The 24,681-nt window shown below is 39.9% G+C and overlaps 3 protein-coding genes across 8 annotated transcripts; 1 reads left to right on the top strand and 2 right to left on the bottom strand.

The window, feature by feature from the left end:
- The first annotated feature begins 606 nt into the window (after nucleotides 1-606).
- LOC115756714 (serine/threonine-protein phosphatase BSL1) lies at nucleotides 607-10,526 on the top strand. The gene is made up of 21 exons (XM_030696586.2): nucleotides 607-1,134; nucleotides 1,293-1,353; nucleotides 1,465-1,543; nucleotides 1,625-1,704; nucleotides 1,792-1,886; nucleotides 3,097-3,196; nucleotides 3,408-3,477; nucleotides 4,945-5,046; nucleotides 5,180-5,261; nucleotides 5,388-5,558; nucleotides 6,431-6,608; nucleotides 6,844-7,051; nucleotides 7,120-7,287; nucleotides 7,365-7,603; nucleotides 8,172-8,256; nucleotides 8,354-8,452; nucleotides 8,521-8,720; nucleotides 8,799-8,874; nucleotides 9,587-9,722; nucleotides 9,800-9,939; nucleotides 10,041-10,526. Exons 1-21 carry the CDS (start codon nucleotides 930-932, stop codon nucleotides 10,122-10,124), a joined length of 2,658 nt encoding a protein of 885 aa, XP_030552446.1. The 5' UTR covers nucleotides 607-929; the 3' UTR covers nucleotides 10,125-10,526.
- An 876-nt stretch (nucleotides 10,527-11,402) lies between these two features.
- Nucleotides 11,403-14,537, bottom strand: LOC115756731 (SOSS complex subunit B homolog). Of its 5 annotated transcripts, none has more exons than XM_030696618.2 (2): nucleotides 12,198-12,616; nucleotides 11,403-11,922 (listed from the first exon to the last, which is right to left on the bottom strand). In XM_030696618.2, the coding sequence occupies exons 1-2, from the start codon at nucleotides 12,599-12,601 to the stop codon at nucleotides 11,877-11,879; spliced, it is 450 nt and encodes a 149-aa protein (XP_030552478.1). In that variant the 5' UTR covers nucleotides 12,602-12,616; the 3' UTR covers nucleotides 11,403-11,876. The 5 variants fall into 5 exon arrangements, with proteins under 5 accessions (XP_030552478.1, XP_048126912.1, XP_048126916.1 ...); XM_048270955.1 differs by adding an exon at nucleotides 13,913-14,537 and having other exon boundaries at nucleotides 11,893-12,564; XM_048270959.1 differs by adding an exon at nucleotides 13,585-13,906 and having other exon boundaries at nucleotides 11,893-12,564.
- A 7,529-nt stretch (nucleotides 14,538-22,066) lies between these two features.
- LOC115756720 (stearoyl-[acyl-carrier-protein] 9-desaturase, chloroplastic-like) lies at nucleotides 22,067-24,681 on the bottom strand. 2 transcript variants are annotated; one of them, XM_030696599.2, is made up of 3 exons: nucleotides 24,546-24,681; nucleotides 23,631-24,135; nucleotides 22,067-22,627 (listed from the first exon to the last, which is right to left on the bottom strand). In XM_030696599.2, the coding sequence occupies exons 1-3, from the start codon at nucleotides 24,671-24,673 to the stop codon at nucleotides 22,067-22,069; spliced, it is 1,194 nt and encodes a 397-aa protein (XP_030552459.1). In that variant the 5' UTR covers nucleotides 24,674-24,681. The 2 variants fall into 2 exon arrangements, with proteins under 2 accessions (XP_030552459.1, XP_048136798.1); XM_048280841.1 differs by having other exon boundaries at nucleotides 23,631-24,174; nucleotides 24,570-24,681.

The raw sequence follows: 24,681 nt of genomic DNA, 5'->3' as shown, positions 1-24,681 counted from the left end.
TGTCTCAAACCTTTTGGAATTGCCCACGAAAATCTCGTGACCCAATTTTTTTCTTTTCTTTTCTTTTTTTGAAAATAAGGTCCGAGATTGTAGATTATCTAGAACTAGTCATGACATTTTTTCTTCAATTTAGATCCAATCGATGGGATTCTCAAAGACGCGAGTCGATTACTAGGATGATGTCATTTGTTCGGATTCAAATTGCAAATTTCCTTACGTCTTCGAGATCGATGGTCGGAACCGAACGGCTATAACTAAGATGCGCTCACGGACGCTCGATTTGCAGGTTAGCAATTCTTGGAAAGGCACGGGGCCCGGCCCAATTATTTTCCTCAAGTCTTATTCTTTACGAGCTTTTGCATCAAAAGAGAACTTGTTGTCAAAATTGGAGGGTCTTGGACGGAATCAAAGTGGGGGGTTAATTGAATATAGAAGCAACTATCATTTTTCCTTTTTAACCATTCGGGGAAATATCTACGAATGGCGTCCGTCTACGTTGACTATTGACTTTTTCTGTCTCTCTGTCAATATTACGAATTTCTTTTTTTTTTTTAATGTTTTTTTTCTCTCGTTCTCTTTTTCCCATTCGTCGTCTCTGGCCGCGACTCTCTTCAGACTCTTCTCCCTCTCTTTCACCTACTCAACGCTTGACTCTTTGCAGCGCCAACGGGCCCAGACGCAGCTCGGTCCCCCTCGCGAATTCCCAGAACCCATCGCCGCCGCCATTGATTCCTCCCTCCGAAGTCGAGAAACTTCAGTTGCCGGAATCGGCGAACCGGCTCACGGGGGCCCCTCGGAGCCTCTTCGGGGCCCCGCCGCGCGTCCTCGATCTTGCTTCCGTTTTTGAGGGTTTGGGTTTGGGTTTTGATTTGGATCGACTGAATTTTGAGCTCGGGTTCCGCGGGGAAGCTTCAGCGGTCTGTGGTTCCATGGGTTCGAAGCCATGGCTGTACCCGGCTCCGACCTATCGGAACTTGGAGACCTACTGGGACACCGACGAGGACGCCCCCGGCCCCCGCGTGGGCCACACCCTCACCGCCGTCGCCGCCACCAAGTCCCACGGCCCCCGCCTGATCCTCTTCGGCGGCGCCACTGCCATCGAGGGCGGCGCCGCCTCCTCCGCCCCCGGCATCAGTGAGTACTGTCGTGTCGCTTCAGTGCGTTTCCGTGATTTTGTTTACTGTTGCGACTCTGCTCGATTTCTCGATCAGTGCGTATTGGATGATTCGGCTGTTTGGCGTTTTCAATTTTATCTCTTTCTCTCTCTGAAATGCTGGTTGCCATTGTGCTAGGATTAGCTGGAGTCACGAATTCAGTACATTCTTACGATGTTCTTACCAGGAAATGGACAAGGCAACTGCTTTCCTTCATTTCCTTTCCCTCTTTTTTCTGTTTTTAGCAGAAGTATGGATATTGATTGATTAACTGTTGTTTGTTAACCTCTGATGTAATTGATGAATTCAGAATGAAACCTGCGGGTGATCCGCCATCTCCTAGGGCAGCACACGCGGCGGCTGCGGTGGGCACTATGGTTGTCTTTCAGGTAATTGTGGTGGGGAAATATGTGGCCGTGAATGGTGCCTTTGTTTGGTTAATTTTACACGTGAATTGTCTCCATCAATAGGGTGGCATAGGCCCTGCTGGGCATTCCACGGACGATCTTTACGTCCTAGACTTGACAAATGACAAGTTCAAGTGGCACAGGTGAACTTCTGCTGCCAAATTATGATAAGTGGTCTCTGCACAGAGAAGGATTTCTGATAAATATTAGTGTACGGTCTCAATATGCAGGGTGTTGGTGCAAGGACAGGGTCCAGGGCCTCGATATGGTCATGCAATGGACTTGGTTGCTCAGAGATATCTTGTTACTGTCAGCGGTAATGATGGTAAGGGTTTTTCACTTGTTTTCGGATATACTTTGAGATTTGCTAATAGAAGTGGTCAACTTTTTATACTTACAGGTAACTGCTGCAAAGTTAGCCGTAGATGCTTTAAAAAATTTCTCTTTGCTCATACCTTCTCTTTAATTAGATGATAGGGCTTAAGACATGCTTTGTGCTGGATCTATTTGCTTTTCTAGTTCTCTTTGGAAAGGATTTTCTAACTTCAAAGAAGATGTGGATATGTACACTGTGAGCAAAATGCAGAAGCTAGTTGTGCCTTAGAGTCCATTTTTCTGGAGGTAGTGGGTCATTATAAAATTCGCCTTTAATTAAATGAAAAGGGCTTAATACATGCTTTGTGCTGGATCTATTTGCTTTTCTAGTTGTCTTTGGAAAGAATTTTCTAACTTCAAAGAAGATGTGGATATATACACTGTGAACAAAATGCAGAAGCTAGTTGTGCTTGGATCTCTTAGAGTCCATTTTTCTGGAGGTAGTGGATCATTATAAAATTCGCCTTTAGTGTTCGGCCTGAACCATTATGGTGTTATTTTCCCTTTTATCGTCAGCAACTTGTTTATTTCATTGAATGGTATTAAAATGTTATTTTGATGATGCATCAAAATGTTTTTTTTTTTTCTTTCTAGAGTACAGTCATGATGATATTATTCAAGTACCCCACATGGGTTGTCTTCGAAATTTATTTGGAATTCATATCCTTGTAGTCTCATCTACATAATGGCTTAAGCACTAGGAGTGAACTTTCTAGCACGGTATTAGAGTCTGGTTCCGCATTCTTCTGCCCGAACTAGTAGGTCATTTCCCATGTGATTCTTGTTTATTTTTTTCATGTGCTTTAAACGGTCCTTCCTGATTGCACGTGAGTATTCCAAATTCTTTGTTTAGAAATTTTTTTTTGGTTTTTATATGCATGGAGTCTCTGTCACTCTAATAGCTTTGGATTGGGCTTTCTTAAAGGTATTATTTGGCAAAGTACTCTTCTCAATCATGGGCGAGGGGTGTTTGTTCATTTATTACGACGCCTTTTATTGCTCCTACGATACAATGCAGTCATTTTTGTTTTCTTCTTTTGATTTCTAGAATTTTTGGTTGGTCAAGCCATTATTCTTGGTTTTAGGTCTTATCTTATTTGCACTGAAGGCATTATCGGAAGGCTAACGATAATTTTACTATTGGAAATATTCTTTTCTAGGAAAAAGAGTTCTTTCGGATGCTTGGGTACTGGATACTGCCCAGAAACCTTACGTTTGGCGCAGGCTCAACCCAGAAGGTGATAGACCTTCTGCAAGAATGTAAGTATATGTTACGCAGTTGGGAAAGTCAGTTACCTCTAATTGCATATTGTTAATGATGGCAATTAATAACTGCAAATGATTTTCTGTGCATTACCACTTGGCCTATTATTGCAGGTGAACTCTTTACATTGAAAAAGCAGATGCTATCTATTTGTTCTCCCAACATATGAAAAACCAAATTAGACATAACTCTACAAAACTGTTGCAGGTATGCAACAGCTAGTGCACGATCAGATGGCATGTTTTTGCTTTGTGGTGGAAGAGACTCCTCAGGGGCAGTAAGATCTATTTTCACTAAAGAACTACTTTCAATAGTATTACTGGCATGTAATTTGCATGGTTTTCTCTTCCACTTGGCTTTGGTTCTTGAGCTTTTTCCTTCCTAATTTTGTTTCTACTTGATTAGTGTGTGGATGAATATTTTGAATCATTTGTCAATTTAGTTTTTACCTGATCACAGGAGTGACCTTTGCATCTAGGCAGCCCTTTATAAGGCACTTGGAAATGCCTCATGCTTCTCCTTTAAAATTTTAGGATATTGTCTTGGTATTTACAAATTGATACATCCAATACACCCTCTTGTGGTAGATTGTTGGACCACAGACACTGGGCCTCTTCAGGGCAGTAAGATCTATTTTCACCGAAGTACTATTTCAATAATGCCACTATCATGTAATTTGGATGGTTTGTTCTCCCACTTGGTTTTTTATTGAGCTTTTTCCTTCCTAAGTTTGTTTCCACTTGATTAGTATGTGGAGGAAGATGTTGAATCATGTGTGCGTTTAGTTATTATCTGATCGAAGGAATGATCCGTGTTTAGGCAGCTCTTTATGAGGCACTTATATGCCTTATGCTTCCCTTTTATTTTTAAGATATTACATTGGCATTTACAAATTGATACAATCCAATGTACCCTCTCTGATGGTTTGTTGGACCACATATATTGGGCCTCTTCAGGGCAGTAAGATCTATACTTTTTGTACCACTGGCATGTGATTTAGATGGTTTGCTCTTCCACTTGGCTTTGGTTCTTGAGCTTTGTCCTTCATAGGTTTGTTTCCACTTGATTAGTAAGTGGTGAAGGTGTTGAATCATGTGCAAGTTTAGTTTTTTATCTGATCAAAAGAATGAACTTCGCATTTACGCTGCACTTTATAAGGCACACAGAAATGCCTCATGCTTCCCCTTCAAAATTTTAAGATATTGTGTCGGCATTGAAAAATTGATACATCCGATATAACCCCGTGATGGTATGTTTGGACCACACACATTGGGCGTTAATTTGCTGCTCTTCCTCTTTCAGGCTCGAGGGCATTACAATTTAACTTTCATAATCTCTGGGACTGGTGTAACTTGTGATTTCTTAACACAAATGCTCTCTTGATGATGGATATGTTTGTGTTAACTTGAATAAGCATGAAAGGACAAAGATAGCAACCCCCATAGTACTACAGTCAGAGTGTAGGAATACTATGGTATCCAGTTGGATGTTGAGTGTGGAGACTTTTGAAGTGAATAACTCTTATTAAGAACTTCACTCTCACCTGCACGTGGTGGGTCTGTGGCCCAGAAAGAAAGAAAAAAGAAAAATAACGTAGAAATCAAGTTACCAAGATCTTCCGTGTCTGATAATATATGTTTTTGGTGTTCTCACACAATATCTCTTAAACAATTAATCTACCTGGCATTCATTTGGTGTTCTCATACAATATATCTCAAACAATTAATCTACCTGGCATTCACAGCCACTGGCCGATGCTTATGGCCTGCTTATGCATAGGAATGGTCAATGGGAGTGGACTCTTGCTCCTGGGGTGTCTCCTTCGCCAAGGTACCAACACGCTGCGGTAAGTATATGCTTTTTCTTGGTCCCACTTTGCTTAGTGAACTTGAAGAGCAGTCTTGCAGTCTTTGACATGACTGGGTTAAAAATATGCATATTCCAGCTCATTACCCATGAACCATGTTGTGTGGTTGTAGGTCTTTGTTGGTGCTCGGTTGCATGTCACAGGAGGTGTCCTTAAAGGAGGACGTGCAGTGGAAGGGGAAGCAGCTATAGCAGGTAATCTTTTTAGTCTACAATGTATATGCAAACTACTTTTGGCATAATCCTAATTATCTTATTTTCCAATATCATTTTTTTTTCTGTGCAAAGATCTGTTTTAACAACCTTCGTGTGTTTTGATAGTTTTGGACACTGCTGCTGGAGTTTGGCTGGATAGAAATGGACTTGTAACCTCGTCTCGTCCTAGCAAGGATCACTCTCAGTATGATCCCGCATTGGAGCTTATGCGCCGTTGCCGCCATGCAGCTGCGGCTATCGGTGTTCGTATATATGTCTACGGCGGTCTTAGAGGAGGTAAAGAAATTATTTGGAAAGGATCAAGCAAAGGATCATATCTTGTACCTAGAAGTTTCAATGACATAGTAATCGCATCATTAACGGTTTTTTAGTACTATGACATGAACAATAAGAAAAACAATATAAAACAGGTCCAAATTTAGCATGATTTGCATCGTAACTTTGAACTTGTGGTTTGTCCTTTTGAAAATTTGAAGATGTAAAGGAAAATCCTGAAGACATTTATTTTTGGGACTTTAGTTATCTAATGGAATAGACAAAGTAAGGTGTATGTCTAGAAATTTTTAATACGGTAGTGACACTTGAGGGTTTCATTGAGAAACAAGTATGAGTCTAGCCCAATTAAAAAAGTGCTACAAGTTTAAACCTGTTTAGCTAGGAAAAAATTAAAGACCGCATTAACCTTTTTATCTCAAGGAAATCACGGTAAAATTTGAACAAATTTGCTTATTTCCGAGATTAATAAATTAATAAACACATTATTTCCGAGATTAATGAATTTGAACACAAATTTTGTAACAAATATGTATTAATTGAAATTGAATAAACGTTTTATGATTTAAAAAAAAAAATGAATTTGCAATTGAAATTGCATGTGGACTTTAGATAAGAAAGTAAAACATCAAAACTATTTATTATAATCCTTTAACTGAAAAATAGAGATAATTTACAAATAATATTCCTTCATGCAGCATGCGACACTGATTTATGACATGGTCAGATACTTTGGTAAAGTTTCATCTCTGTCCATCTGATTGATAAGTTGTTTGTATAGGTTTGGAGGCTTCTCCAGCAGTTATATGAGATATGTTCTTCCTATTTGCACATCTATTTATTTCCCTTAATCGAATCTGTATTTTTTGGTGCAGATATGCTGCTTGATGATCTTTTGGTCGCTGAAAATTCGCTGTTCCAGTCGGATGGCGATTCTCCAATGTTAACATCGGAGAGAGGCTCACCTATCAGTAATTCAAAATTAAATGCATCTAGGGTTGCTCCTGCAACATCTCCAACTTCAGATAGTGCACTAGATATTTCATCTGGGGGGTATTATACTGCTTTTCCCCGTTTCTCCTGACCTTCTTTTTCTCAAGTACAGTCCGGCATGTGTTGTGCCTGCAGTACAATTGTTTCTTTTCGCCCCCAATCTTGTGTCCCCTCTCTGCTTCCCTCCTTTCCCAGCCACTAGGCTTCGTGCCTATGGGCACTCGTTGTGACGTGCACACACCCAAGCATTAAATTAGCATGTTATATGCACGTTCTTACTAAGTCTGTTTAACAGTTCCAGCATGGACAAAAACTCAATGGAAAAACTCAGGGAGGCTTCTGCTGCTGAAGCTGAGGCGGCTAATGCTGTCTGGCAAGCTGTTCAATCGGCATCTTCTGTCCCTGCAGAAGAAACATCAGTATCAGATGAAAACTCTCAAGCAACTGAAACTGCTTCAGATGGTAGTGACACCGAGGGAGATGTTCATCTTCATCCTAGAGCTGTAAGTCTGTGAACTGCTGTCATGGTCTCATAGTTTCTGTTCTTCGTGCTTACATTGTTGTTTTACAGGTGGTAGTAGCTAAAGAGGCTGTAGGTAACCTTGGTGGAATGGTAAGACAGCTATCACTGGATCAATTTGAAAATGAGAGCAGACGGATGGTTCCGATGAATAATGAGCTGTCATATCCTACAAAAAAGTTCACCAGACAGAAATCTCCTCAAGGCTTGCATAAGAAGGTGAGTGTCACAGAAATCAATACCATCATCCTCTTCAAAACTTTTGCCAAGCTTAATTACCTCTTTTCTCTTTTCAGATTATATCTACTTTGCTTCGGCCTCGAAATTGGAAAGCTCCTGCTAATAGGAGGTTTTTCCTGGATTCTTACGAAGTTGGGGAGCTCTGTTATGCTGCAGAACAGATTTTCATGCATGAGCCAACAGTTCTCCAGTTAAAAGCTCCAGTTAAAGTATTTGGTGACCTACATGGTCAATTTGGTGATCTCATGCGTTTGTTTGATGAATATGGGTTTCCTTCCACTGCAGGAGATATAACGTATGCTCGATATGGTTTTGATCTTCTTCTTTTTTAAGTTATATGCTTGTAGTAAATGTCCTAATGCATGCTCCTCTTCGCTGATAAACAATATGACAACAGAAGAGTAATCCAAGTGTCATACGTTTAAAAACAGTACCGAAGTGATAACTGCAACGGGCATTGAGTTGATGGTGGCTAGTTCATAGTCCTGATATACTTTTTGCGGAGTTTGACAACATTAAGGAGATTATTTATAAGTTACTGTATAGAAATTCGATCACGAGTTTAAATAGTGGATTATCGTCATGATTTTGGTTTATTTAAAGTGAAGGTTTGGGAATGTCAAATCTGTTATTCCCTATTATTGTGAGGGGCAGTTTATGGTGGTTACTTTTCTTCATGTTGCTTAAAGGGCCCCATTTCTGTTAATCTCTGATTAGTAAAATTTAGTGAATTGATTTGTCCCTGGGTTTGGGAGGGGGGAGGGGGTAGTGGGGAGTTTTCCCAGAATGGATTTTTTTTTTTTTAATATTATGTGAATGAAACTTAAATGTCTATCTGATAGCCTCATTATATGTTGACACAGCTATATTGACTATTTGTTTTTGGGAGATTACGTCGATCGAGGACAGCACAGTTTGGAGACTATAACTTTGCTTCTTGCTCTAAAGGCATGTTTCTGCTGTTGAAAGAGATGATTATTTATACAAATGCAGTGCAATGTTTATGTTGTTTTACTAACTTGGGCTGTGGTTGCTTATTTTCTAGATTGAATACCCAGAAAATGTTCACTTGATACGAGGAAACCATGAGGCAGCTGACATAAATGCACTCTTTGGTTTTCGTCTTGAATGCATTGAGCGAATGGTGAGTACAAGTGTTAAGTTATTTGTTCTCTTTTCCAAGGCATATTATCTCAATTTGCTTATGTATAGGGAGAAAATGACGGAATATGGGCATGGACACGGTTTAATCAACTTTTCAACGCTCTTCCGCTTGCTGCTCTCATAGAGAAAAAGATAATCTGTATGCATGGCGGCATAGGAAGGTCAATACATTCTGTAGAACAAATTGAGAAGCTTGAAAGGCCTATAACTATGGATGCCGGATCCATAATATTGATGGACCTTTTGTGGTATGATAAATGTCATCATTTGTTTTCCATTCCAAAGTGGTTTAGTGTGCATGTCTTTATTGAAAGTTTCTTGAACAGGTCTGATCCAACAGAAAATGATAGCGTAGAAGGTTTGAGGCCAAATGCTAGAGGGCCAGGCCTTGTCACATTTGGGGTATGCCACATACTATTTTTCTAATTGAGACATCCTTTTCTTTGTACTCTTTGCCTTTTGGTATATCTGCCCTCCTTTATCTCTGTTCTTTGTGCTACTCAATTGTCTGTACCAAGTTCTAAGCTAAGTAGTGTCACGTGTATACCTTGAAGCATAGCTAGTGGATAACCGATAGACATTCAGGTAATCAGAATTTCCAGCAAACATTAGTTAAGTTGTTTTTTGGTTAAATTTTTGAATACAGAAAACCTATATGCAAAAATCCCTTTAGTGGGAGCACACTGTAAAGGGCTGCCGAGTAAGCTGCTTGTGACTAATCAAACTTGATCTTAATCCCTTTGAGTGTGAGCATTATGGGACTGCTATGTCCAGCTCGCCCATCAAAGTAAGAATGAGTGTTGGTATTGAAAATGCTGAGCCTGGCAAAATATCTGCTTGACATTTATAGTTGTAGTGCATTATTTCCATTCTCCTTGCCCTGTCTCATTATTTCATGTTTGTCCAAGAACCTCCCAGCCTCCAATCCTCCCAGTAGAACCAGTTTGAACCTGCTCCCCAATCTCATTATTTGTGCTATTGCCACTTCATTTTCCGAGATATTTTAATTTGGACTGGACCTTAGAAAATTAGAGAGTAGGTTGCAGCTGAGGTCCTGACAAGTCACTGCAGTAATCTTTTTCCGAAGAACAGTATTGACTCTTGTTTACTTCAGCCTGACAGGGTCACAGACTTCTGCAAGAAAAACAAATTACAACTTATTATAAGGGCCCATGAATGTGTTATGGATGGGTTTGAGCGGTTTGCTCAGGGACAGTTGATTACCCTCTTCTCTGCAACTAACTACTGTGGTAAGCAAATGGAGTCCTGAGCTTCTGACAGACCTTACTCATGCATTTGCAATTCTAATTCTCTCTATGCTTTTAAGGAACTGCAAACAATGCTGGAGCTATATTAGTTGTCGGAAGGGGTTTGGTCGTCGTGCCCAAGTTGATACATCCCCTGCCACCTCCCCTTCAATCACCGGAGACATCTCCGGAGCGTGCCATTGAGGACACCTGGATGCAGGCAAGCCCTGTTTGCCATTTCCTTATTTTTTGTTTTTCTTCCTATGAAAGTCTCGAATCGTTTGTAATCCATAAATTCTTGTAATTTCTGGTATAATTCAGGAGCTCAACATTCAAAGACCACCGACACCTACCAGGGGTCGCCCACAGCCCGACCTCGACCGAAGCTCCCTTGCATATATCTGATTTTGACCAAATAGTGTGGAGACACTGAAACTTCGTTTCTGGATTAGTGGGCTTAATTTATAGCTTGTCATGGTCAGGAGGACCATTCGCCACCCGATGGCACGCGGCATAGTTGTCTACTGTGGAATATGATAATTGGGCTTGTTTGTTGCACAGGTGTATACATAGCTTGAGAGTGGTACCAAATTTTACCAGTCCTTGGTGAGTGTGTCTCTCTTTTTTTCCCCACCCTTATTTTTCCCTTCCGCATAGAGATTATTACATGTACATGTACATTAGGTCTTTGTAAGTGATGAGGAAGTAAAGCTGAATACAGGGTTAGTCTTGCCAGTGGTATTTGCTATTGTAATGTAAATGTTTCTCTGATTTTGATTATTTAATCTTGAAATCACATCTTTTGTCGAAAATTTAGTTCGGGCCATTGGAAATTTCAAGTGGCACAGATTGGTCAGATTCTTACAAGGGGCAACAACTCGCACAAAGCTCTTGATGCTTGTTCGTTTTTGTATCATTACTGTCCTATAAGTTCGCGCTACAGGATTAAATCAGCTGGTAATTGTTTTCCTTTTTCTTCTCCCCCTCTTGCTCCTCAATTGTTGGTTATTCTGGAAAATTAAAAGCGAGATTTTTCTAAAGGACAGATAATTGTTAATCTTAATAGGTTCTCAACAGATCTGAGTTTGTCGTTTTGTGAGGATCATCCTATGGTTTCACTCGGGCTTTGTTTGGAAAATGGAGGGGAAGATAACTTGGTGGGAAGTTGGAATAAATCTAAATCTTTTGTGAGATGGGAGTGTGGGAAAATTCAACTTTGGTGTACTTCCCAATTTTCTTCACCCCTAGCTCCCAAACATAGCCTTCGAAATGATCCAAGTGATCATTAAGAAAATAGTTAAAGTAAAATTTTTTGTTATAGGACAAAACAATCAAAAGTATAGTCGAACTATTGGATATATTAGTGGGATCGGCCCCGTACTACCCAAAAAAAAAAAAAAAATACAAATGAGAAAAACGGCTTCAAATAATGCACCAATACATAGTAATGCACTTGAAACAGTCGTAAGTCGGTTGCGCCCATAATTAGTAATTTGATTCCATAGGCGTAATTTCGTTTGTAGCCATAACTCAATTGCACTTATGTTCAGTAATCTGCATTGCTAGATGGTAATAGGAAAGCGTTAACAGTTAGAAATTAATTAACTAATGGAGTAGTAAAAAATATATAGAATTATCGTAAGGGACAGTACCCATGCTTAGTATTGTGCTCAACAATAGTTTAGAGAAAATTATGGGAGCAAAACTCATCATATTCTTTTGGCCAACAAGCAGAACTCATGATTTTATCACACGGATGACAATCTGAATCCAAATTTCAAAGTCCGCCACAAAGACATGACCAAATTATTGGAAGTGAGTGGTCGTCAAATCTGTTCCTAGGATACCACCGTCCCAGACAGTTTTGCCATGAGATGGAGCATGCAAGCTCATGCCAATGTAACAGGGGTAATCCTCGGAATGCTACAACTCAATGAATCTTTGAAATGCATTTCGAACTTGCAAGGGGCTACAATCAACATCGGCGATTTTTTTTTTTTGGCAATAGAGAGACGGATAATCTCGGGCCAGTATTACCTGTAACTGCATCCATCACCTACTGTGCAACATATTGGCCTCAAAAAAAGGTGTAGGAACAAGGTGATGCCTGGACTGAAGTCACGACAAGGCAGATTACCAGATCTGTGAACAAAATGATTATCTTTGTTTTTTAAAAGGCTCCAGAATCCCTAAGAGTAAGATCCTTCAAATGCCAGGCTACACAAGAACTGAGAGAAGGCTTCTTACACAACTGCAGGAACTAAAATCTCAACACATGTATTGAGTGCTTTTCCGAAGCAAAACCAATCCTAGAAACAAGTTTCTTTTGCCTTTGGTCAAGGAAAGGGGCTCTACACCTCACATATGCTTGTCTATATATTGCAACCAACAATAACAGCAAATAAACCTCACATTCACCATCAAAGCATCGGAGGGAAAATACGAGAGTAAGGAGATATAACAGCTTCCTGCACATACTTTTTAGAATTGTTGGCGTCGGGAACCCAGCGCATCTCGCTTATGTTGGGAGTCTCGACATAAGTCATGGTAAATTCGCCCACCTTCTCGATGCTCCCTCTCTTCCCTGCTCTCAACAGAAGATGGTTCCTGTTGTAAGAGAAAATTCCATTGGTCAAACGGATAATATCCCCAGGCTTGAACAGGTCGCACTCCTCACCCCAAAACTGGAAATGCACAGCCGCGCTCTCATCGGCCACAAGCGCCAAGCATGTCTTGCTCTGGCCTTCCGTGGCTACCTTCCCCTTGTCCAAAAGAATGAATTGTGTGGTTATGTTGTTTAGTGCAGCAGGAACTATATCTTTGATAGAGAGCATACTGGTGTAACCTGAAAAGAGAAGATACCGAATTTCAAAAGTACTCATCTATACCAAATTAGAGCCTGTCACTGAGCTATGTGACCAAGAAGTCAAAAGGAAAAGTACATATGGAGGCAACCCCGAACTATATTCACTTTGGTAATGAACTCATGCATTAGCAGAAACTAGCTAGTTTTATGCAATATAGATGAGTTTTGGATCTAGTAGAATACAACAACAAACAATTTCTTGCTGCATAGGCTTCTTTCAATCTCAACTCAACCTCATATGATCAGCTACCTTTGAATTTTTTTTTTAAATTTTTATTATTTTTACTCTCTCTCTCTCTCTTTACATCTTTCCTCCTTTGTCAGTCTCTTTCCTCCGGAACATGAGTTCTGCTTCTCTAAATTTCCTTTTAACCTTTTCATTCGGACTTCCAAAGATACACATTTTAAACAAACATTTTACCACTTCAGAGAATGAATTCTTCCACATGCATGTCTTTCATTCTTATATCTCATTCCTTTTACACAAACAATTCCTCAATCCTAAACCCATGCACCATTACTCCTGCAATCTCCATTCAATCACACATCACATGAACAGCCACTATACTCTGCTTTAAACACACAGACAGAATATGCTAAAACTCTAATTATCACGACTCCCTCGGTGATTCCACTGGACACAAGAACATAACACCGTTGATGCAAGAACTTGTCCCCTGCTGCACACACTTTAATTCAAAGAACAACACACAAACATTTTTAAATCCACTCAAGACCTCTGTCAGTTTCCTCCATCACCACAAAACAAGAAACTCACGTTTCAATGTCTCACTCAGTTATACTATACAACTCATGGCAGATTTTACTTGCTTCGTATAGTGAACCATATTCAGCAGAAAAGTTAACAAAGTAAACCAGAATTGAAGACGGAATGTGTCCATCAAATCAGGCTAAAACAAGGTAAACATGATTTATGAAAATCTTGGCCATTGGTCTAGATCACAGAAATCAGAGATGGAATGGATGAGACAGACGTTTATATTATGATTTGAGCGAGCAAGCAACAAGCATCCAGACATGCTGGTGCAGGAACAATTATCAAATCTGCACACTGCTTCACTCAGGAATATTAACAAACAAATAATAGGCATTTCAGCCAAAAGATCAAATCAGCACACTGACTTCGCTCAGGAATATCAACAAATATATGGCAGACGTTTGAGTCAAGAGATCAAACGCAATGTGGAAGCAGCGATTCAGAACAAGACAATCACAACATCATCATAACAAGCTCGAATCATCAATGGATCCTCAATCATGGCCAATTTTCACGACAAGCGACAGAAACCGAGTTCGAAGGATTTACCTAAATAGCGAGGAATCCTGATCAAAATCGGTTGTTCAATTATAAGAGAAGTTCCTGGGCTCGGTTGGCTGTGAAGACTAGTGCCGGTAATGAAGCTTGAACAGAGATTGAAGTACAGAGCTTTGTCGGTTTGAGGCGTCAAGAGAGCAGAACTGGTGACGGCGGAGTGATTAAAGCGACAGCAACAGGAGGATTCAAGGTCACGGAGGGGAATAAAGATGAAGCAGTCCACGAAATCGATTCACGCGAGAGAATCCCGAGTTCTCTATGCACGAACTTTACCTGCTCTGTTCTGCCACGGTTAGGCCAACGGTGGCCATCGACCGGAAAATATGGACGTCCTTAGCGATCGCAAGCGACGAGTCGTGGACGCTAGCGTCGACTCGTGATCCAGAAGCTACAGAATCCTCTTGATCAGAGACGATGAAGTTTTCCGGGTCCAGTTCTTGCTCTAGTGTTCTCGGTTCTGAGGCGTTCTCCCTTTCAATTGCAGGAGAAGAAACGGTCAAGCTTTAGCGATGGAGAATCTTCCTCCCATCCGTCAAGCCGAAGACGGGGAGAAGAGAACCAGCAGAGCCGGAGCCAAGATCCTGTTCAACTTCATCGCGCCGAGCCTAAATCCCCTCGCCGGAGCTGGAAGGAGCCTGTGGATCGAAGTTTGGGCTTCATACTAATGGATTGGACCAGGGCGAGATGGGCTGGTCTGGGTCTCGAACGGGCTCACGCATGGACCGAAGCTTCCAGGGCTAGATTGATGGGCCAATGGGCTTCTCTCTATTTTGGCCCAATTAAACCCTTCCATTATTTTCTCTATTTCTTCTTTTGTTTTTGTCATCGGTTATTAAGACAAAGATTTTCAGATATTTCGATAGATTTTCAGATTTCTACACATTTTTAAATGTTTGGATTAGCTTTTAGTGACCAATTTGATATTCACTTTTTAAGTCGTTTGGGACTTACCCTCGACAAGAGGACGGAAACGTCTAAGGAGTTTGCGAAGCATGACCATGCTTCTCATTAGGAGTGTGCAACCGGACTGGATTTACTCGAAATCCGGATCGGACCACTCAAAATACAAGTTCGGAAATTAGTTCCCATTCAAACCGATCCTGAAGTCGGTTCTAAATTTTGGGAACTGGATGGAACCGAGCCGATTCTCGATTCCAAGTACCTAGGAACTAAATCAATTTTGGAACCGATTTTTAGCTACTATTAAAAAGAAAACTCTAATCTCGCTTATCTCATCTTCTCTATTTTTTGGTGGATTGTAATTTCTATTGCTCATGTTAGGGATTGTTGCTTTTGGCGGATAGTGAATTTTATTATTCATCTTTTATTTTAAATCGTTTCATAGCTATTCATAGTATTTTTGAAAAAACGGAATAAAAATAAAGAAAAACAAATTCTCGGGTATGTCGTGACCCTTGAAGGAGGATTTAGAGCCATAGGCGATTGTTGATTTCTATTGATCCGTGGTGATCCATAGATCGGCTTGAACTCTCCCAAGTCTTCATCTCGTACAATGATGAGATTTACATATGGTTTCGACCTTTTAGTGCGCGGTCGGATGACATGTGTATAGTGTACATGTTTCGGAGTCACCACCAATCTTTGGGGAAGGTACATTGGAAATCTCGTCGGGCGGTGGGAAGAGTCGCTTGACTCATACGGAACCAGAGAAACGGGAACGGGGACTTAGTTACTTCCAATATCGTTTATTGGCGCTCTTTCGATACTTAAGTTGAATGAATTTTCTAATTTGATTTACAATTTGGGGTGAGAAAAGTCCTAAGATCTAGGAATTCATGTAGATGAGAATATCTACCAATTAATCAGTCATATTGTACATGATGAAGTATCACACATGTTTTGTCTACTGTTGACACCTAAATTTTTGTTTTCCTTAAATCAGTCATATTTTATAAAAACGAGAATTAACTTTAGTTCTCACCAAAAATAATTTTTATGCATAACATATTTAATGTTTCTCAATTTTATGTTTACGCATTTGCATTAGCATTTATCTGCATCGGCGGTGCGAGATTGACTTTATTGGACGAGCGATGAACCCGAGTTCACACAAAATTCGGCTGAGCCCATTGTTATAGCCAAAATTTTTATAATGCCAATTAGCAAAATAAAAATTGGAGGATAATTCAGCATTTTATTATCAAATCTTGAGATTTCTTTGAGGATATCCTTTTATCTCAAAATAGGAAATGAAATATTTGCTGCAAGCTCTAAACCTAGCATTATATAAGACTCATGTTCACGTCGAAAAGAGAGGGGGGCTCACTAAAAAATTAGAGAGAGAACGTGAGAACAACGGGAGAGAAGTCCTTGGCGATCCTTCCCTAGCTTGGGCTGCGGCTTCCCTCCGTAGAGCATATTCACTTTCCTGATTGACATTGATTGGCATTGATTGGCATATATCCACGTTCTTGATTGACATTGATTGGCATATTCACTTTCCTCATTTGATTTGAATTGTTTGATTGTCATTTTTTTAGAATATATCCGTCGTATGATGAAATCTCAAAAATTCTAAAAAAGATTGCATTCATTCATCTTCTATATTCAAAAATTGCATATCTCCAAAATAGTAGCATGTAGATAATTGCATATCTAATCCTTTTTGTAAATAATTAGATTAGATTGCATCTTAGGATATAAATTGCATGTTTAAATAGAATCTTATGTTTAAAATAATATATCTTCAATATATTAGGGTTTAGGTATTAGGGTTTAGGTCAATGTAAACTCTAAAATATACAAGATAAAAATTGTTTTGACATAGTTCTATTTTAGGAAATTAATTCATCCGAAAATATAAAAAAAATCATTCATCCTTGTCATGTCATCCATGCCATGTCATCTTTGCCATGTCATTATTTCTTGCCATGTCATATTATGTTGCATTTTAGCTTATATTGCGTATTAGAATTGCATGTCTAGGTTTTAATTAATATGTCATGTAGTTAATTTAATTAAACCGTAGTCTTACTTATATGTTAATTTAATTTGCATGCCATCTTGTTTAGTCTTGCATTTGCATCACGACATTGCATCATATATAGTATAGTCTTTCATGCATTCATATAAAAAATCGAAAAAAAAAAAAAATTTGTGTGGCGCATGCTCTCTTGATTATATTAACTCTGGATGTTCATTAATTGATCGTGCACATGCATGATAACCTTTGTTAGTGACTTAAGTTAAAATCAATTAATATTGCCTTCTCAAATGATTTTTTATGAAATAAAATGGTACCGAAAGGGCGTTAGAGTAATCTGGCGTAATCAAGTCCCCGAACTCTTAATCTCCGGTTCGTAGGAATAAAATGGTTCTCCCTCTATTTTATTTAGGTTTCTAATCGATCTACCATAAACGATTAGTGGCGGCTCCAAAATTAAAATACATTGCATGTTAATTAATTGAACCTCAAGTTGCGATTTGGTATGGACTTGAGAGAGTCCGAGTTAGGTTAGTCAAATAATTAACTTGATAATCCATTAGCCTGTAAATTTTCTGAATTTTTAGGTCGTGACATCTACGAGATTTGAATGGATCTTATATAGATATAATCTCTATTGTCATTTAAGGTAGAAGGACACCATAAGTGACAATATTTCTATAAAGCACTAACTTTGGTGCTAAATTTTTTTATCACTTAAGCACTAATTTTTTTTAGAAACGATTATTTGAGTGCCAATTTTGATTGGCTTTGCCGAAAATCTAAGGTGGCATCTACGTGGATTGTTGAAGGATCCCAATCAGCAATAGAAAAGAATAAAATAAAAATAAAAAAAATTAAAAATAAGCTAAAAATTAAAAAGAAAAAAGAAGGTTGCAACGGCCAAGGCTTGCATAACCCTCGCTGCAACCGCCCCACCATCGTCTGAAATGGTCGGTGAAGGGTGAGGGCCGGTCGGTGGAGGTCGCCGAGGCTCGGCCAGGGTCGCCGGCCGCTAGCAAGGGCCAACAAATCTGGGCGACTCCAAGAGCCGACCATGTGCAGGCAATAAGAGGATAGCCACATCCACCCATAGTCATAAAAAAATCTCCTGCAAGAATTTGTGATTCATTTATTGCTCGGAACATTTTATCAAATGTGTGCATGATTCGTTTGTTGCTTGGATCTTTTGCCTTGCGATTGATTGGTTTCGTTCATGATGAGAATTTGCTTGCCATTGACTGGTTTTGGCTCTTGGAGTCGCTCAGATCTGCTAGCCCTTGCTAACGGTCTACAAGGGTTGTCAGCCACTGGCCGAGGCTTGGCAACACCTTCCGACCAACCCCCACCCATCGCTGACCATTGCCAATGACGGTAAGACGGTGGCAGCAAGAGCTGTACAAGCCATAGCCGCTCACCTTCTTTTTTCTTTCTTCTTCTTTTTTTTAGTTTTTAACTTTTTTATGTTTAGGGTTGAATTTTTTTTTTTAAAATTCCAAGTGGTCTTATTTTTTTTAAAAAATTGCCATGTGCACTGATTTTTTAAAGAAAATCCATGTGGACTTATTTTAAATGGCGCGGCACTAAATTATTTCAAATAAAAATGTCACGTATATTTTTGGGCCGAAATCTCTCATCATTAACACTTAAGTGATCGTTTTTTCTCTAATTTTGCACTTTAAGTGAGCCAACGAAAAATTTTGGCATCAAAGTGGGCGCCGTATACAAATATTATACTTGAGGCACCCTTCATCCATTTTTTTATTATGCTATTAGAGCTGAGAATTTGTAATATGAATTTCTGTGGTTCTCAATGCGATTAGCACGTAAGAAGGAGTGGACCTAATAAAAATCAAACAGACATTGTCTAAACAGTTTCATCCCTTAATTAGAGAAAGGAACTTCTGCGAACATCAAATGACGGATGAAGGAGCGAATCCTTGTAGCCAAAGCTTTTCACCTTTTATTAGGCCGACAAGGCATGGAATCCACCCGCGAACTCGCAATCCGACCATTCCTCAAAGGCCACCAATGACAATTGGCCACCAGGCGTGGCCCTCAAGTTAGCCCAGCTCTCCTTCACTTGGGCACACGTTATTGCTCTAACCCAACAAGGCATATGGAGAGTTGAAGGCAGAAATTGAAGACTAAAAAGATGCCGATTAAGGAATGTTGAAAAACATCATTGGTATTTTATGATTTCCAAACTATCTTTAGTACTAATGATTACCATATAGAATGTAGGGAGTGAAACTGTTCTAGCCATTCGCAAAGGCGAGATGCTAATGTCTAGCCACTTGTTGAACAATGAGAGTGATGCCTCGTGGCAACTTGGAAGTACCAATGATGATAGTGTTCTTGGAAGCCTTTTAATGCCGATTAAGATGGAAAAGCTCATTAATCTCAGCATCACGTGTCAAACAGTTTTATCTTCACTGAAGCTAGTTGGCTAAGTCACTCACAATTTGCACCGGCGACAATGTGCACTAGAATATGTAAGTGATGCACATGGTCCGATGATAATGAGATACACATTGGGAAAAGACCATTGATGGTACAGAAAATAATCGTTGAAGCTCAGGATTCCCTAGTGGACAAAACATGTTAGCTATGAGAAAAGCAGCGTACAATTTTCTTAAGATAGGACAGTTAAGGCAGGAGCCATTTTGGGAAACCTACACTAACCTATGAAGTGACTACAGGAGCAATCCCGATGCTGGGAGAAAACACTCCAACGACTCTCCAACAGCTAGCTGAACGTCTCTGAAGGTCTCCGACGGACACATTGAAGACTTCTATAGATAAAGGACCATTGATTCTGAGAAGAGAAGTTAGTTACGTGAAATATTTCATTATCTTAAAGGTCAAAATTGTCAGTGATCCTGTCATGAATCTCTCTCTATATTTGGTCTAGCACTGTATTATCTAAGTGTCAAGTGTACAAGAGTAAGTGCGGTGTCTTTATATCCCGATAGTGTGGTCTATCAAGTGAAAGGAACTACCCAGCCAATTACGAATTGTATTGCTACTTATTAGTGGAATCCGCCCACTATTAAAGTTGTTAGTCTAAGAGTGGACGTAGGCTTTGTTCTAAAGTTGAATCACTGTAATTCGTTGTGTGATTTGTTTATCTTACTTTGATTTACTTGCCAGTATCACACACATTGATCTGTTTGCTATACCATCTTGAGTGCTGATTGTTTAGTATTCCATGAAATTTGTAAACCATCGACACTCAACCTATTGAACCCTCATGCTAAGTTGTATTATTAGTCCCAAAAGGGAGTCGGAATGGTTTATAGAGAGGTTCAACGTGCGATTGTAGAGAACAATCAAGGAGCCTAAAATCGTAGAAATGCAGTTGAGTCTAGTGACAATTGAAGAGTTGCAACTGCTTAGAATAAGATGAACATTCAATTATAGGACATGATCATGGAGCCGAAAATCATGGATATGCGATTGCAAATTCTAATTTGAATATTAAACGCTTAAGTGGGGTTACCTTTTGTAACAGGCTATTTAAGCCCCGTTGAGTCGTTCTAGAGGAACCCTCGATCATCAGCACAAACAATGTTTCATTCAATTTATCAAACTAACTTTCCAGTTCCTGCATTTACTTTCTTTTAGAGTAATCAGTTCCAGCTCTTGTTCTTCGTTATGCGTGATACTTCCCGTTCGAATTGCCACGGAACCCGATTCAATTTTCGGTGAAAGGGGGTTTGTCGTGTGGAGCCGTTCCAGCGAAACAAGTGGGAAAGAGTAGTGGAAGTTCATTGGCATATGTCACCTGTCTTGAGTCGATCGGTATTTGACTTTTCCGTTGCTGCAAAATGTAGCATCAGCACAGGTTGTATAAGAGATCATCTGTCTTAAGTTCCGTTAGGAGAGCATATACACCCTTTCTGCGATATGCTTGGCTATGGTAGGGAGCATCAAATGTCATCATAAGATTATAAGATTTTAGAAATCTGATTTTGTCAAAAGTTTTGATGGGAATGAAATGGGTCTTTTAGTTGGGTTAGATTGCTAATGAGATCTATCCGAGGACCGGAGATTGTCCAACAGGCTGCGGAGTTGCCATAGAACATACTTTATCGAACTGATGGATGTCAACATTTTCAGGGAAGCTTGTATGCATGAGCAACAGCTAAGCGACGATTATGACGTTAGGATTCGGCGAGCAACCCCAATGAAATAGAACGTAAAAGCGAGAAAGAGAAATGAAGACACAAAGTTTATTCCGGTTCACCCTTCAAGTAAGACTACATCTAGCAGATGATTCAACTATAATTAGCACATCGCATTTATATATTACATCGCTCAATTACAAGCGAAAGATATAATATAAAGCGAGACCATGTGCTTTCTTGTCGATAGAGAGTAAGAACCACACCCCAATAGATTATTCCTTTTCTTAGTAGTGATCTTGGTCCATTATTCTCTTTTCAAAGATTAAGAACTCAAAGATTAAGTATCGGTATAAGGACACCTCAAGTGCCAATATTTGAGTACGGCACTCATTTTGATGTCAATATTTTATTTTTTAGATTACTTAAGTGTCAAATCGGAGAAAAAACTATCACTTTAGTACCAACGTCGAAAAATTCCGACGACCTCACCAAAGTTGGCACTTAAATAATAATTTCTCAAAAAATTGACACTTAAGTAATCCAAAAAAAGATCACTTTAATGCCAAATCAGAAAAAAAAAAAAAAAAAGATCATTTTAGTGTCAACGACAAGAAATTTCAGCAAGTTCACCCGAGTTGGCACTTAAATAATTGTTTTTAAAAAAAAATTAGCGCTTAAGTGATAAAAAAAAATATTGACACCAACGTGAGCACCGTACACAAATATTGACACTTGAGGTGTTCTTTTGCCGTTAAGTATCCATAAACCTCGTAAGTTCATTAAGTACATATTTCTCAGGCATTTCTCCTAGTACAGTTCACAGAAGATATTTGGACTTAATGTGGGGGAGATCTTTTACATAAGCAACTGCAATAATACGTGCACCATTTTAACTAACACAAACCAGTCCAGTAGTAATATTTGTTTAACACGCGGATATACAGAGTCAATAGGTTGATTAGATCGTGTCACTGCAATATTCCTACATGACTCTGAGATTTTCTTATTGTTATCTAAATATCTTGAGAGCACAAGCTTGAGAAAGACTGATTCCGACCTCAAATTTCTGCCCTAAAGCTTCACTTTTCTATCAGAAATCCAGCTGAAGGGAATAGTGAGTGCTTCCTCGGCCCTTTCCCGAGCTCTCTCCTGCAGCCTTCTAATTTTCGGAGTCAAACCACAGACGTAATCCTGGGCTCTCCTTCGCTCCGCCGAAAGTCCGGTCAGATCCTCCACCTTCCACCTTCCCACCAGAAACTCGAGAACATCTGCATAGTCCTTTGCTGTGTAAATGCCGAGCCTCTGCACAACGGCCGAGTAATGGGAGAAGATGTTGTCGTCACAACCGTCATACATCAGATGTGACGGCACAGTGATCCTCTTTCTCATCATGTCGGCAAGTGCGAAGACAGCAGCATCTGGATCGATCTCAAAGAGCTTCTCCATGATTTTTGTATAGGCTGCTTCGTGGCGTTTCTCATCTGATGCAATTGTCCCACAGATTTGAGCCAATTTCACGTCCCCGTGTGCCTTGGCAAGCCTGCCGGTATTTCCGTGAGCAATAGATGTCATTCTTTCTTGAACTGAAGTGTATATGAAGAGGAGATAGGGACTGTTTTCCGTTCGAGGATCCTAGGAAAAGGACAAAAAATATATAAAAAGGTAATTAGCTCCAAGAAGTATAGAGCTGCCTCATATTTTAGTGGTATCTTTCTCAACTGATTCTTGTGGGATGACTCTTGAAGATAAAAGCCATGTGCACAAATCACTGTTCAATTGCAGAGGCATGACATAAATTGGAAGATGATAATCAACAATTTATGAGGTGCGATGGACATATATGTCAAGCAAAATGATTCCAGTGCATTCGGTGAAGACCTGCCAAAAGGATGGATTTGGGTTCGGTCGAAAATGATATGACAAATATTGACCAATTTAATTCGTTTTAACTAATTTCCATACAATACAAATCTGGCGATTTTGTTATAAATTTTATTTTTTTTTCCTCTCTTTTTTAATGAAATCGTTGGATTTCCTCCTTCTGCCGATGACGACCAACGATCGGCAACCAGCTAACCACCCGCGACTTGCAAGCAACTAGCGTCGATCAACGCCCGGTGACCAGCAATGATCGACGACCAACCAGCAACCGGTGGCCGGTGACCGACCGACCACTTGCGATGATCGGCAATTGGCGGCAACCGATTGCCGGCTAGCCATTAGGTGACCACCTGTGACGACAGGTGACCCTCAACCGATTTCATAGAAGAAAAAGGGAAAATAAAAAAGAAAATAATAAATTATAATAAATCAGAAAATAAAAATATAAAAAAAATTATTTTGACTCACTTAAGATAATTAGATAACCCATTTATGATCCATTTAAAACGCACTTAAGACCCATTAAGTTGTTAAATAACCCGTTTATGACCAACTTAAACTTGTTTTTTAAAATTAAATGCAATCCATGTAGGATCCACACCATTAAATATGAGTTAAAATGTGAGTTTTGAATTCATTTTTCCACATCTAGTTCAGTGTCTCTTCCGGCTCCTAAGGATTTGCATGCATATGAGTATGAGTTTGTACTGACGGACTTTAATGTTGGTTCGTCGTAGTAGTGCTAGGACCTCACCATCCCTGCCCCGATCAGATGTTGAATAGTTTTCTCAATTCGCTTCATGTCCACTCGTCCGGACAGGTACAAATACTTGTTGAGGAGGTCACCGTGTCTGTTCTCTTCTGCGGTCCACGCCCTTGTCCAAATGGCCCAAGGTGTTAGGCTCGAAGCTGTCTTGTCTCTAGTTCCGTCCAATGTATTGAGCACTGACTGATAAGTAGGAAGGGCTTCTTCTGTTATCATGCTTCCAACCAAAGCAACAAAGTAGTCATCAGGGACTTCCCTAGCCCTCTCCCTAAGTTCCCTAACTTGTTCTTCAAACCCATCTGATGCGGCATCCGGCAGAAAGTCCTGTGGCTGCCAGCAATTCTCGACCGGTTGCAAGTGAACCAAGACATTCTTCTCGGCCCAACCCTCCAGGGACTTGAATATTTCGATCTTTTCGGGCGGCATGGAGTGTGTTACCTGAACATGTGCCTTCTGGCGAGGAATGGAAGGCTTCTTGACGTTCTCAACTTTCCTGCACCGGACGTAAAATTTCTTATGGTTTGTTACAAGCCTGAAAAAAAGTTGGATGCTGGATCTAGTTAAATGTCGAATCGTGAATCTGTTTATACAGAAGTTCCTTGACCATTGGTAAGAACCAAATAATTAAGAATCGGCATTGATAGAATGATAGCCATAACTCGTGTCCTAGCTTGTCTCCTGCCTGCAGGTTTTTTCATTTCTGAACCAAACAAGGAACCGGTAAATACTTCTGCTACCGAAAAAGGTTGTGGCAAGAGATGCTGAATTTTCTCGTGCTCCTGCTATTGTAAAGCGATCCTCCAGGATAGATATAATTTACGCATTCAACAGGAAAGCTAAATCAAACACTTTCGTTAGTTCCAAAAGGAGTGAAATCGAAGAAGGGGAGTGTCGAAAACTCACTGGGTGGCGCCGAGGCAGGAGGACATGGACTTGGGAGATCCATGGCTGCGATCGGCGATTGGAGGCAACTTAAAGGAAAGTGGCTTCATGGTATTGGAAATGAGAAATGGACTGAGTTGGAGGGCCATTTACCTCT

This window comes from Rhodamnia argentea, chromosome 1, assembly GCF_020921035.1.
Source record: "Rhodamnia argentea isolate NSW1041297 chromosome 1, ASM2092103v1, whole genome shotgun sequence".
NCBI classification, from domain to species: domain Eukaryota; kingdom Viridiplantae; phylum Streptophyta; class Magnoliopsida; order Myrtales; family Myrtaceae; genus Rhodamnia; species Rhodamnia argentea.
Note: the sequence above shows the minus strand (reverse complement) of the source record. Positions and strands in the feature narration are given on the sequence as shown.